The sequence below is a fragment of the Podarcis muralis genome, chromosome 4 (assembly GCF_964188315.1).
Source record: "Podarcis muralis chromosome 4, rPodMur119.hap1.1, whole genome shotgun sequence".
NCBI lineage: Eukaryota > Metazoa > Chordata > Lepidosauria > Squamata > Lacertidae > Podarcis > Podarcis muralis.
This window is the reverse complement of record NC_135658.1, coordinates 56,154,074-56,168,563: the sequence shown is the minus strand read 5'-3', so window position 1 is coordinate 56,168,563 and position 14,490 is coordinate 56,154,074. Positions and strand designations below refer to the sequence as shown.

The window sequence follows — 14,490 nt, the reverse complement described above, 5'->3', positions numbered from 1 at the left end:
AGGATGTAATCTAAAGCACTTAGCACTGATTTATTAATTTTCCCCCAGTTTGCAGATGTTGTTACTGCCATGTAAATCACAGTTGCTTAATAGCTTTGTCTGGGATAAGGCACATTGACTGGCAGTGTGAGCTATCAATTTTATGACTTTTTATTTTTAAAAAAGGTCTATTTTCTTCTGCATGTCTAGTTACTTTCAGATGCTGATGTGCTCTGATAGATCCGACATATAGGAATCCTACTAGTTGCACTTTATAGTAAAAACCATTAAGAAATCAATGGCTACCACAAATATCTAATCCAATGTTGAACTGCACACAGAGACTATGTAAGTCACTCATTGGAAGTCAATGGAGCTCTAAAAAGGGGACATTTGGTTTATGAAAAGGTCACTGAACTAATTGATGTTCCTAATTGCAGGGATGGGGGGATGCTTTGTTGCCTGACAGTGTGGTCTACTTATTATTGCACATGGCAACAGAGTAATCATAGCTACCTCCTAAACCCACAAAATTATTCTGCAAACCAAGCAGATCCATTAACCTCCAGGGATAACACTATCCATACTGGTCTCCCACTTTGGCAGGGAGGTAAAGTATGGTTCACATATGTCTAAATGACCTGATCATGACATTGGCTTAGTATTCAAACCAGATCATCAGAATCCTACCCTTGATTACGATGAAGGCCATCTGAACTGGTATAGATAGTGAAGTCTCTAAGCAACACAAAGCATAGTGGACTCCAGCACCAGGCTCAAGACCAGCTCTGACAATTCACTTAGGGTATCCACTGGGCAATTAGGGGAATAGTATACCAGGACAATTCCTAGCTTGTCCCTAGAATACAGCCAGTGTCTGTCTAGGAAACCTGTGTAAGGAGAATGACTTATGGAGAACCCTAGCTACCTCAGGGCAACCAACAATGGTTGTGCTGTTTGGGCTTGTTCACCCACATTTGTCCTGAACAGAATGCATCTGGCACTTCCCACCACCAGATAAGGGGGAAGAAAGCAGAAATTTCATAACATTTGAAAGACCAGGTGGTCCATTGGCTGTCCCTCAGCTTGCAAAAGCCATTCCATCAGGCTGCAGCAAGGGAGAATCGGGAAGCAGGGCAATCCATAAGCTCTGCTGAAATGTCAACTCCACCAGGCTTCTTCCTCCATCAAATGTTACCTTGCAGTGGCAGTCATTCCATCAAAGTGCAGCAAAGAGAGTGAAGGGAAGCAGGGTCACTCAGTTGGCTCTGCTTTAAGATGAGCAATTTTTGGCTTTCTGTGCTAGATGGCCTTTATAAGACCTTCTTCGTAACTAAGAATTAATACCTGGTTTTTGCTTTTCCCCTCCTCCTTCCCAATACCTTTTCCTTCTCTGTCATATCTTAGCATATAAATCAGTGGACAGGAAAAATGGTGCTACTCGATCTTAATTTGTCTTATGAATTGTAAAAGGGATTTACAAAATAAAAGCTGAAATTCTTTATTAAACAGGTTGGAGAAGGAGTCATCTAGAAGTAACCCCGGCTTATTCAAAAGTGAAATAATTGCACTGAAGAAGAAAAAACTTGAAGTACAAGAAGGCCATAATCCTGTACCCACTTATCTGGAGGTAAATTCCACTGAATTCCTGCTGAGTAGACATGTATAGGATTGCACCGTAAAAGACAAATTCAAATCTGTAGTAAAGAGATAGAATGATCTGTGTTGTTATATGATATGCAATCTTTTTTGCTTTTTGAAGCTAATTTTTAAAAATATTAAAACCAGGCACTTAAAAAAAAGACATTAGATTACCTTAATCTATCTATGTGGAAGCTTACACCAGCAGTTAATGACTGGTTTTCCTTAATGACCCATTAAGACTCCAGTAGAGTAGCCACTAACTCTGCTATTTTGCAGAATCTGTTTCAAAGGGACTATTAATAATAAAACCTGACCTTGATTTATAAACCAATACATTTTTAAGGCTCCCATCTTCTACACACTTACCTGTCAGTCAGTTCATTTGAGCTACGGTAAATGAGACTTACTCCTAAGTAGACAGGTGGAGGCTTGTGTAACATCTTCTTACTTGGAGTAAGGCCTCAACTGGAAATATTATGAAATCAATAATAACTTGAGAGTTAATCCTCAGGTTTTTTAAGCTAGTCAGGAGACTTGGGGAAACTCTTGAAATGATAAATAATTTAAATTCTCAATTCTGTTGCTGAAGCAAATTTTACTGAGCAATTATGAGTGCGGAGAGAACCTGGGGAGCAGAGCCTTGCAGATGCAGCATATCAGAGACCAAAATGTGTAACTTACATGTGTAACCTGACCAGTTTTCTTTTTTTAAGACCTTGCCTTTGCTGTTTGCAGAACAAGGTAGGGAGGCAAACTGAACAAAAGAATATAAACAAAGGAGACACTTTGCCTGCTGCCATGGATCCCCAGCAGCAGAGGTTATTAAGCAGCATTCTGCATGCCAGTCAAACACAAACATTTCCTTTATATTTTGAACAGTCATGAAAATTCTCAAGGCTGGTCCCCGACATTTTGCTGCCTGAGGCAGAGAAGCAAATTACACCCCTCTCTGCATACCCCTACTCAAGTTGCACAACAATTCTTGGTGTTTTCCCTTGCACAACAATGTTCTGCCAGCGTAACAAGAATCACACTTAAGTGACATCATAATAAATTAAATAGCTAACAATTTCCTGCCCTTTCATGACCCTCAGCATCAACTGCCTGAGGCAACCATCTCCCTCTGCCCAACAGTAGGGTCTTCCCCGAATATTATTGATGTTTGTACCGACCAATTCCCTGAAATTCTAGCAAGCTGAACAACAGGGATGATCCACCATATGATCCAACTCCATCTCCCAACTCTGACCATTGGAGGTGGAGTTCCACATCCTCTGCAGGGCCACAGGCTTCCTATTCCTGCTCCTCAGCCTCATGAACACCTAGTTTGGCCGAACAATTCCTTTCCCCCATCAATATTCAACAGAACTTCCTCACTACATTTTTAGGCTACCCAGTAACAAAAAGTTACCTGGGAGACTTACAATAAAAACTTGAAACCATTAAATATACCAAAAAACAAAACAAAACAAAACAAAAACACAACCCCAAAAACAAACAACAAAATCTAAGACATCCTAAAACTATCAACATAGAGTAAAATCAATATGGTTAACTCATGGCAGTGCTGGAAACTGAAGAGGAAAAATGTAAAATCTTGGGTAAATTAAAAAGGTCTTTAGTAGGTGCTGAAGAGACTGCAGTGTAGATTATCAGGTGAGCCCCTCAGAGAAGGACATCCCATAATGGGGGCACCACCACTGAACAGGCCTGCTCTCTAGTAGTGACCTGTCATCATTCACCTGGAGAAGAACCTCACATAACTATATATATACCACTATGTAGATATAGGAGAGAGGAGATGATCGTGTAATCTTCCCCCAAGACATGCAGATCTAAAGCAAGCAAGAATTTCCCAGCTACAAATGGCATAACACATTTCAGCAGCTTAGAAATTTCCCATGATTTTATACATCTGCAGGGTAGCAGAGTACCTGTCACCGTCTTCCACACAGAATGAAATAAAGTTAGAAATCTTCTGCAACACCCTTGATAACCCGACTCTCTGAAAATATCAGCATAACAATGAACACTCAGAGAGCAGAAAAGTGTGATGACTGACATTTTCAATTACCTAGACATTTTTGGAGCAAGGAAGTGGCATGAGGTTGATAAAGGGGTTTCAGAGCAAGTGAATTTATAAATTACTAACATCTAAGATTTTTCAAGTGTAATTCACATCTGAAATAAAATATGCTGCTTCGTTCATGTATGTAGGCATGGCCTAGTCATTCTAGTAACCAGATGTATCCATTGTCCACACATAAAGATGATGGTTCTCAGAAGCGGCATTTCCATGGAATTGCTGTGGTGGCAATTCCACCTGAACACTCCCAAGATGCTGATGGTGAGCTGATAGTGTGAACTGGCCTACTGGTTCACACTAAGCATGTTGACTGAACTGTTCTTTAATGGCATCCAGCTGAACTAGGGCAAAAAAGGTGAAACTAGCCACATCCTTAGTTTCCCCATGATAATCTGTCCTTAATATTTTGGAACATTTTGCTCCTCTTGCTTCTTCGAAGTGGAGAATGCAGAGGAGGAGGAGGAGGAGGAGGAAGAAGAAGAAGAAGAAGAAGAAGAAGAAGAAGAAGGGGCTGAGAGACTTCAGAGAAGTGTGACTAGCCCAAGGTCACCCAGCAGCTGCATGTGGAGGAGTGGAGACGCGAACCCGGTTCACCAGATTACGAGTCTACTGCTCTTAACCACTACACCACACTGGCTCTATGTATGCAAGGTGGGGAGAACTGCATGGGCATAGACAGGATATTTGTTAGGGGGGCAGAACTAGTGGTGGATCATATGCCTGTGCTGCCCAGGGTGGGCGTGCTCCCAAGGGGGGTGGGGGGCATAGGGTGCCCTCCCAGTTGCAGGATAGCCACTCAGGTGCATGGAGCAGTGTGTGCACCCTGCAGCTGGGGGTGGAGCGAGCCGCCGATGGCGGACATTAGGCACGCTGCCCACCCACAACTCCCAAGCCTCCCCCGAGCTGTCAAAATGATGGGGGAAAGGGGGAATGCTGCCGACAAAGTGGCGCAGCTCCCCCCTTCCCCCGACGGCTTGGGGTAGGCTTGGGAGTCATGGGCGGTGCACCAAATGTCACCCTCTCAGTGAAGACACCTGGGGCGGTCCGCACCCACCGCATCCCCCTTCCTTTGCCCCTGGCTGTCACTGTGAGAATTAGATGAGAGACTAGATGGGCCACTGGCCTGATCCAGCAGGTCTGTCATGTTCTGCTGGAGTGCCATTGCCTGCCAGAGCAAATGATGATGGTCAAACTATCTGTCATGGTTTAAAACAGCTATGCTCCTGCAAGCCAGGGATGGGGAACCTATGGTCCTCCACATATAGCTGGAACATAACTCCCATCATCTCTGACTATTGGCCATCCCGGCTGGGACCGATGGGAGTGGGGAGTCCAACAACATCTGGAAGGACACGGGTCCATCACCTCTGCTGTCAACCTGCTGTCCCCCTGGGTTGGCTGAGTATGTTCTGGGCCCTATCTAGATAGTCATGGCTTGAAGAAAATCAAGCAAAGCCCCTTTGGGGAGGGTACTTACAGGCTGAAACCTACTCAGGTGTAATCTCCAGATAAATGTGCAGAGAACTGCAACTTAAATTACATACATCCTCTGACAGTTGGTTCATGTTCTTAATGAAAAATACATCAAGGCTGTTTGATTCTTTGGTGGTAGATGGCCATCTAATCTTCAATAAGCAAGAACGAAAAGAATTTGATCTTATTTTTGTTGTTGTTTTTTGTTTTAAACTTGTTAATTTTTATGTCCAAACCTGAAATGACTTTTGCCAAGATCTGGAAATTTTTGTTTTGGCTGAGCGAAACCAATTCACACTCAGGGTTGCATCCAATTAGGATTGGAAGTCCCATCGCCCAGGCATGTCCAACAGGTAGATCGCAATCTACTGGTAGATCACAGGGTGTTTCTGGTAGATCCTGGTGGATCTTGGGCCCCTCAGTGATCCCCTCCCCCCCCCTGAAAAAAAGAAAAGAAAGCTCAACAACTTTGTCTTCCTAAAAAAAATGCTCAACAACTCTGGCTCCCCCCAAAAAACTTTGGCTTTCCCAAAAAAGCTCAACAACTGGGTAGATCACTGCCAGGTTTTTTATACTGTGAGTAGATGCAGTCTATTGGGAGTTGGATGTCCCTGCCATAGCCTATGAAGATTTTGCCCCTTCCCTTCCCACCCGACCTTTGCACTGTGATGAGGCAACCATTTCCCAGTCTATTTAACTCTTAAAGGAACAGGCACTCTCTTGTAGTCTGGACCTGGCCATGTGCTCATATTAAAAGGGTGTTGCGACAAAATATTTCATTCACACATTTCTGTTCAGTGCTATTTCTTGTGAAGCATCCAAACTCTTTATATTCCTCATATACCAAATATCTGAGATAAGAGGACTCCAAATCCTGGGTATGCCACATTCCCCCATGGGAGGAGCCGGGGGTGTGTGTGCAGAGGTGCAGCTGCCCCCCCCCAGAAGAAGTATATAAATAAAAATACTTAACTAACTGGCCAATTGCGTGACAGATAACTGGGTTCTGCCTCCCCGCCCCGTAATATAAAGCCTGCCCCCCCCCCCATAAAAGTCCTGGCTATACTCATGCATTTCCCTATCATTTAAATTTCTATCCTTGTTCTATCAGGACACATATAGGACCATATTATAGTTCCTTTTCCCGATCCGCTCGTCATTTCTTCTCTTACTCGCACCTCCAAGAGCTGCTATTTCTACTTTAAATCCCGCTACTTTCCCAAACGCCAGGAAACCCAGGTTTCCAAAGTAGGGACGCGATCCGTGGCTCTCTCGCCGTTCCTGTTCCCCCTCCTTGGCTGCGTCTCGGCTGCCCTGGGGCCGCCGCTTTAAGAGCAGCCCAGCTAGGGCTGCGGCGGAGGGAGGCGGCCGGCTGGCTGGCTGGCTGGCGAGAGGCTTAACCCTTTCGTGCGCTCCGCTCGGAGGCAGCCAAGGTTAGGCGAGGGATCAGTGCGATTGCAGCGGGAGGAGAGCGAAGATGCGCCTGCCTGCCTGCTCGCTGCCTGGCTGTGGCAGCGGTGGCTGAAGCGGGGCGCGCGTCGGAGCCTGCCTGCCTGCCTGCCTTCGTCCTGCGGAGCCCGGGCCGGATATGACCGGGCAGGGTGGGCTGCTGCTGTCCTTGCGCTGCTGCTGCTGCTGCCGGTCTGCGTCGTGCTCCTTCTTCCACCTGTGGACCTGCTGGGGCGAAGCTGCGGCGGTGGCGGCGGGCGCGTGGCGGGGCTGCGCCGGGCGCACCTGAGCTGGCCGCCGGTGGGAGCAGCGGGGCGAGGCGCTGAAGGAGAGCAGCGGGCAGCGGCGGCGGCGCCTCTTGGCCGCCCTCGCCCTCCTTCCTCCTGGGAGCGGCCCCCGGAGCTGGACGGAGCTGCTGCTTGGCCCGCTGGCCGCGGGAGAGGCGGCCCAGAGAGAGGCGAGCGAGCCCGTCGCGGCCAGGCTGGCGAGGAGCAGGGGCATGTGGATGCTGGCCGCCGTCTTGCTCCAGAGCGTCCTGAATGGTGAGCGGCGCGGGAAGGGCGGCGGGGGGAGCCCGGAGGAAGGCAGGGCTGGGGGGCTGCAGCAGCAGCAGCAGCAGCAGTGGGTGCCTCGCCCCAGCATCCTGCAGCAGGTGGGGCGCGGCGGGCAGCACATCGCCCCCGAATGGCTGCCAAGGAGCTCACCTAGGCAAGGGACAGCCCTCGACTTGCAAGCGGGGAGCGGCTGCAGTTTCTCTGACGGCGAGGGAACTGCTCGGAATACACAGCTGACGTTGATTTCTGCGCCGCGTTTCTCCCGAAGAGAAGACAATGAACGTTGGGGTTTTATTTCTGTTGGGTCACGGTCACAAGTTTGCACGTGTCCTGTGGAGTTATAGTGCCATTTACTGCAGCAACAAGAGATGACTGCTCAAATAGTAAAATGTAGATCTAGAAGTGGGGTGGGGCTTGGCTTGATTTTTTTTTTCTTCTCTAAAGAGAGAAATACCGGTATACCTCAAATCTAAAGCATTACTATTGGGTCACATTTTCAAAAACGTTCATACAGGCGTGCCGAGAAGTTAATGCTAAGTGAGCTGTCAATATTCAGGCTTTAATTTCATTTTCATTTTATGTAGGTAATTTGTACACTGCTTAACGTTTTAAGAGAAAAAACTCTTAAACAGTTTACAAGTATTACTTGATGCAAAAAAATGGGGCAGATGAGTTACTTTTTAAAAGCCATTTACTCACATTCTGTATACTTTATTTTAGTTCCATTGCATAAAATGGGTGAATGTAGCACAAGCTAATTCAAAGAAATAGCAAGACTTCAGGTGGCTGTAGACAACTCTGACATATTTAATCCTATTTCCCTACAAAACTGTTCCATTACACATCAGGCTTGTGCTGGGAAAGCTGTAGATAGTGGCCTGAACCAGTACTGAATAAATGGTCCTGTTTGTGTGTCAGGGCTAATTCAAATGTTGAAGATAGTATGTTCCTCACACGTGACTGCCCTCTTCTGAATGCCACAACCTGCATCACAGCTCACCTCCTCAGAGAGTATGTCAGATTCTATACGTTGACTAGTTGGTCATGTGGGAGCTCTTTCGAATATCCTTTCCTTACATGGAAACTGAATAAGGTACTCTTATGTTTGAGGACTGTGCCACCTTGGCACATACCTTAATCATTTGAGTTCCTTCTTAGCATTGACATTGTTCTCTTGGGGCTGAGAAAAAACCCTGAGTGGTTTTGAGTATACCAAACCATAAACTGAAGGTCAGTCCTGCAAGCACCTGATTTTTTTTGGGAAATACATAAAGTACCATATCCACCAGTATCTAAACATTAATTTTTTACCAGTAATATAAAATACAATATCAACAATGATCTTGAACAAATATAAAGCATAATGTCTTTTAAGTGCTACGCATAAGACTAAAACGAGCCTCTGATCAGGATTCTGATTATAAATTTAATTATTATTTAGAGAGAGAGGGAGGAGAGAATGGTGAAGGTTATGGATGGAAAGAGAAAAAGCGGGAAATATATATATATATATATATATGTTAAGAAATTCTAAAATAAGGCAAAGAGAAAGAGACCAACATTATGGGGGATTATTTGATTTTAATTTTGAAATGTGTAAGTTTATCTTTCAGTCCAATGGAAGCCTCATCAGCCTCTCTATACATATGTGGAAGTAAATCCAACTGAGGACTACTGAGTAGACATGAACAGGATTGTGCTGCAAGGCTCATCAAACATTTGAGCCTGCATCTAGATCACAGTGCTTTTTGTGCTTCATAGGTTCTAATGGAAAACAAACTATAGTCCTTGTTATGGGAATGCTAGCTTCCTAGTGGTGGCCTACCTGTGTGTGACACTGCTGTTGGTGGAAGAAAAATCCCTGTTTGTGCTGTTCATTGGCTCATTAGACTTTCTCGCCTCCTGAATATAATGGTGGTATTTATTATTTCTGTGTTGCTATAGACTTGGGGGAAGTGGTTTAGATGCCAGCTGTGGGTTTCCTTTGAATCCTGTGATTTTATATCTGTGGGATATGTTTCTGTAAAAAAACCAAAACAAACTACTTCAGTGTTCAGTCCAGTCTGCTTGTTTTAAAGTAATAGCTCTAGCCATGTCTGTTAAGTATCTCTTTTGTTATTTTAAGCTTGGATCAAAGTGTTCCATAGAAACTACTAGGTGAAGAATATGACCTGATTGCAGTGGCAGGTTGGGTCAAGGCAGCAGTGGCGGAGTTAGCTGCATGGGCGCCCAGAGTGGCGGCCATGCCTGTTATGAGCGTCCTACTCTCATGTAGGACCCTGGCAGAGACACATGCTCGGCTGACATGTTCTCTCCTTCCTGGTCAATCGTTTGGGAGCTTCAAAAGCATTCTTCTGCCCGAACATCGCAGCGACTGATGCTGAAAGGCATTAGCACACTTAGGGATCCGCAGAGTATTCGCAGTTTGCGTAACAGAACCAATAGCACAGCATTTTGGCTAATCTACTTTATTTACATATAATATACTTGGAGCATTCTGACTTGGCTCCTCCCTCTTTCTCATCAGACAGCAAAAAGAGAGAAAAGAACAAAGGACAATAGTCCCACTTCACGGAACACAGTAACACAAACACCCTGTGGAATGAAAACATACACCGTCATGTGGTAGACAATCCCATGACTGCAATCACAGAGCAGGAATTCTTAACAATGTCATGCACCGGGGGGGGGGTGATCCGCCGTGCGGGGGGCAGAGCAATCCTCTCCGCATGCCTGCGGCAGTGGTAGGGTGATCCTGTGCATGCAGCTGCCACAGTAGTGGCAGTGCGATCCTGCGCACATGGCTGCGGCAATGCTCCGCACACGGTGGTGGCTTGCGCTGCCGAGCTCAGGGGCGGCGATGCGAGCCCCTAGCATTGTGCCTTTTTGTCACTCCCCTCAGAGATGGCATCCGGGGTGGACCGCCCCCACCACCACCCCTCTTCCTATGCCCCTGCAAGGCAGGCCTTCCCTCCTCTCCTTGCTGGAGCTGATATCCTCAAGGTGTGGGTCTGTGTATGGGTCTGTTCCAAGACAGTCATTGTCATGGAAAGTGTAAGGCTCATGTCTTGCAAAGACACCAGAAGCCACCAGTGACCTTCATTCCCAGGAAACCATTCTCAACATATCCACTGAGACCCCCAAGAGCTCTTACTGCTTGAAGATTGAGGTGTGTGTCACATTATTTATATTGGCTGCCTGCTAATAATTCCCTGGGTCCTCACAAAGTTAAACTACAATATGAAAAATACGATGCAAGCAACTGTAGCATTAAAAATGTCCATGTCATCAGTGGAATGAATAAATAAAATCAGATTTTAACATTTTAAATAAGATTTTAAATGCCTAGGAAAATTGAAAGCTCTTCACCAGGCACCAAATATACCATAAGAAAGGTGCCAGGCAAGCCTCTCTGGGGACAGGAGTAGCAGTTGGAAGCTCACTTCCCGAAACCACCCCCTCTAAGCTGATCTACATTAAATATCTTTTCTTTATATGCCATTGAGGTTCAAACTCAGTGTGACAATGGAAGACCCTGGGCAGTTTCCAACTAAATCAGTGGTCCCCAATTAGCTAATTACTGAGGACCCCCTATTTTTCAAAAGTCAAGCTACGGACCGCCTACTTTTGAAAATTTTGATAACTCTATCATAGTTGAAATATATATATATATAAGGAATTATTATATTTTTAATTTTAAAAATTTTTTAAAAATATATTTCTGCTGTGGCAGACCAACACTGCTACCTACCTGAATCTATCATAGTTATCTCTGCAAAGCAATTTTTGGAATAAAATGTGGGGTAGCCCTTAATAAGCAAAGGATTTTAGATATACCAAAAAAACAGACTAGGGCTGAGCGATATCTGGTTTTCAACATTGTGATCTATCAGCAGCTAAACATCATGATATTACCATGCAAAAATGACAAAAATACAGTTGGGAGGAAGCATGGGATGGGACGGTGGACTCCCTGCATTCCGCGGATCCCCAGTGGTCCTCGGGTGCCTAACTGGGAAGCACAATAATTGCACAAGTGGAACAACTTCTGCTTGTGCAATGGAACCCTCTGCCACCTCCACATGCTCATACCACCGAAAAATGTGCTCCAGAGGGTTGGTGGAACCCCCACAACAGATTTAGGGGTGCATGGAGGAGGAGAGGGGGTTCCTATGTGTAAGTGGGCGTCATCACACCCTGTGGAACGCTCTCCCATCAGATGTCAAGGAAATAAGTAACCATCTGACTTCTAGAAGACATCTGAAGGCAGCCCTGTACAGGGACGTTTTTAAGGTTTGATGTTTTGTTTTATATTTTTAATATTTTGTTGGAAACCGCCCAGAGTGGCTGGGAAAACACAGCCATATGGGTGGGGTAATAAAATAATAATAATAATAATAATAATAATAATAATAATAATAATAATCCCGCTTGATTGAAGAGTTGCTTAGTGTTACTTTGGATAGCAACTCCCTGTGTTGTTGTTTTCCTTAAAAAAATTAAAGGAGCCAATGGCATGGTGGGTAACATGACTAAAATCTTCTCTCATAACCAGGCATCATACCACAAGTGTTCATGGCTCTGTATGTAGACTGAATAGGGAGTTGAATCAGGTTGATCTGGAGCTTCACCCTCCTGAATGGAAGTGTGATGTAACACTTCCAGGTTGGATCAGGTCCTCCACACAGCCTCATGCTTTGTTTTGGTGCTTTTCTGTGCCATATATACCTGTATATTTTTCTGTATAGTATCTGTTTTTCTAGATTCACGGGCTTTCCAAGAAATGAGACTGTCTAAAATATTGCCTGTGGAGTGCTGAAGAGCTCTGGATGTTCTTTTGCCAAAGCACAGTTGTGGTTGAGTTTTTAAAAATATTAAAATCTTCATTTAAAAACAAACCCAGAGCTCTTCAGAACTCTGCAAGAAGTATTCTAGAAAGACTTACCATTGTAAGGTTCTTTGGAAGCCTGTAAAGGACTGTTGGATGACACAAACAATCACCAGAAAGAGGCTGGCATAAAGCTGCATTTATTATTACTATTATTATTATTATTATTATTATTATTATTATTATTATTATGCGATCAAGAATATACACCACTCAACAACTTCACAGAGGAACTCAGAAACAGCTATGATAGGGTTTTTTTTCCAGAATGCCTGGATACAAGGCACATTTTAGGGCTTGTATGCATCCCTTGTACATGCTGTAAATGTTGTCCCCGTGGGGCAAATTACGGTCTTCAGGTGGGTTGCAGTCATGAAGGCAACATAGAGGGAAAGGTTAACAATCCCCTCCTCCAGTGCTGCATCTAAAATAATTTGTCTACATGGCAGGTGCTTTTATTTTTCAAGCCACAACGAAATATGGCAAATTCTGTTCACAAATCTGTTGCGTTGCATCAAATCTAACATTTTAAAACATAAGGTGCTTCGGATGTTTTAAACATTGATGCAAAAGTGTAAATGCAACTAATCATACATAGGAAGAAACCGTGGTTGTCTGCAACCCCCGTGGAATGTGCATTCCCTGGCAAACTTGGGTTTACCTCTGCATAATGTGTGAAAATGTTCACAGTCTCATCCACTCCCCTCTATCCCACCCATATAATTTTGTTGTACTTAATGAAGTCCTGGTTGCTGAGGTTCCCACCCTTTTTGCCTGATCTTATAAGGAGTTGAGGCTTGAATATTCCAGAAAAGTATATAATAATAGTGTTTCTCTTTCAAGATATGCAAGATTACAAACTTTCTTTGTTGGCCACAAATCCACTTAGAGAAATTTGCAAGTAGAGAACCATAGCAGTGAACCATGTTCTACAGTAAGGCAGGCTGGGGAATTAAGGGGAAACAGGGCTGTGCCATTGCCCCTCTGTCCCCCAATCCACCAACATCCACACTCAATGTCACTATTTAACCTCTTGTTTCCTGTCAGGACTGTCTTAAGCATATGTGGCGCCGGGTGCAAAGATCCGTCTGGCGCCCCCTCCCCCAGGTTGCCCAGTCCCAGGCGTGCAGGAGGGCGGAGCTGGCCAGCTGCCTCAGCATCTTGCTGGCTTGCTCGCCCCTGAAATTGCAGCGCAGAGCGGCCCGTAGCAGAAGAGTCCGCCATGGCGCTCCGACCCACAGGCGGGCTCTTCCCCAGACTCGGCTCTCTGGCCCCGGACTCTCGGCCTCGCACTCCTGAGAGCCTGGCGTCCGGGTGCCCCGCACCCCTAGCACCTATGGGTAAGACGGCCCTGTCTCCTGTTTTTTGTTTTGTTTTTTGCCATAATGGTAGACATGTTTTTGTGTATGTGTTACTAGGTATCATATCCCTTTCTTCACTGTTGAATGGCGGATGCTGCTGACAGCCGGTCCCTTCCCTTGATATTTTTACTTTGTGCATCTGGAATGGGGAATTCATCTGAAAAAATCTCTCTCCTGCAATTAGTCTGTCAGATGGGACCACAGATAGCTTATGCAGAATGGATTTGAGGAGTCCTTGTGAAGGGATGTAGCGTTGAGATGCTCAGGTTTATTAGGGCCATTCACGTGAAAATAAGCCATCTGTTAATCAAATTCCCTCTCTCCCCACACCTATAAACAAAGCACAACCAATGGTTGTTGTGCCCACTGAGTTATGTACAGGTTGTGCATCTAGACAAAGAGGCTTGTTTCTCTTTTCTCACTGGCAGGGATGTAAAATATTTGGTAACTCCACATCATGAGCTTTGCTTCTGAGGGAAAGGGCCTTTTATTCCCCACAACCCAACCAAATCCATATAGTCTTCAGTCTGTGTCATGTGCAGCATGCATTAGTATGGAGCAGGACTACTTGGCTGATCTTGCCTCCAGCATTGCACCCATGAGCCAATTCTACCAGAGCACCTCCAAAGGCCCCACCCCCCTTTTGAGCAGCTTTGCATGTAGTGAGTCTGCACAGTTGGGATGGCTGGCCAACTGGCTATTCCAATTTCACAGAGTCCCTACACACAAGCTGTGGCCCATGCATAGGGACTCCATTGAAAATGTCTGCACTCAGCACACGGATGTTGGAGTGTGAGCTCTTAGGGGCTCCATGTTGGGAGCAGGTCTAGAGATGCTCCTGCATTTCCTCACAAATGCTCTTCCTGCAAGTAATCTGTAATTGTGACTTCAGACTTCAGAGTACTGCATAAAGGCTAAGACGTGTGTTTGTGGGCAGGTTTGTACTGTGTATGGATGCTCTTAAATTTAAATCAACATAATAGGGACCTGTCTGTGATGTCCTCCCACGGACAACATTTCTGTGCCCCTGCTGTTTTGAAAACATGCTGCATGTGA

General features: G+C 45.2%; 1 protein-coding gene across 5 annotated transcripts in view; it reads left to right on the top strand.

Annotated features, from left to right (window-relative positions):
- Positions 1-6,250: 6,250 nt before the first annotated feature.
- DSCAM (DS cell adhesion molecule) overlaps positions 6,251-14,490 on the top strand; it is a 333,350-nt gene continuing 325,110 nt past the window's right edge. Inside the window, exon 1 of one of the 5 annotated variants that reach the window (XM_077927356.1) lies at positions 6,251-7,173. In XM_077927356.1, coding sequence (XP_077783482.1) covers positions 7,131-7,173 — 43 coding nt within the window. In that variant the 5' untranslated portion in view covers positions 6,251-7,130. The remainder of the gene's footprint in view (positions 7,174-14,490) is intronic. The other 4 variants (XM_077927355.1, XM_077927354.1, XM_077927353.1 and 1 more) reach the window with 4 other exon arrangements.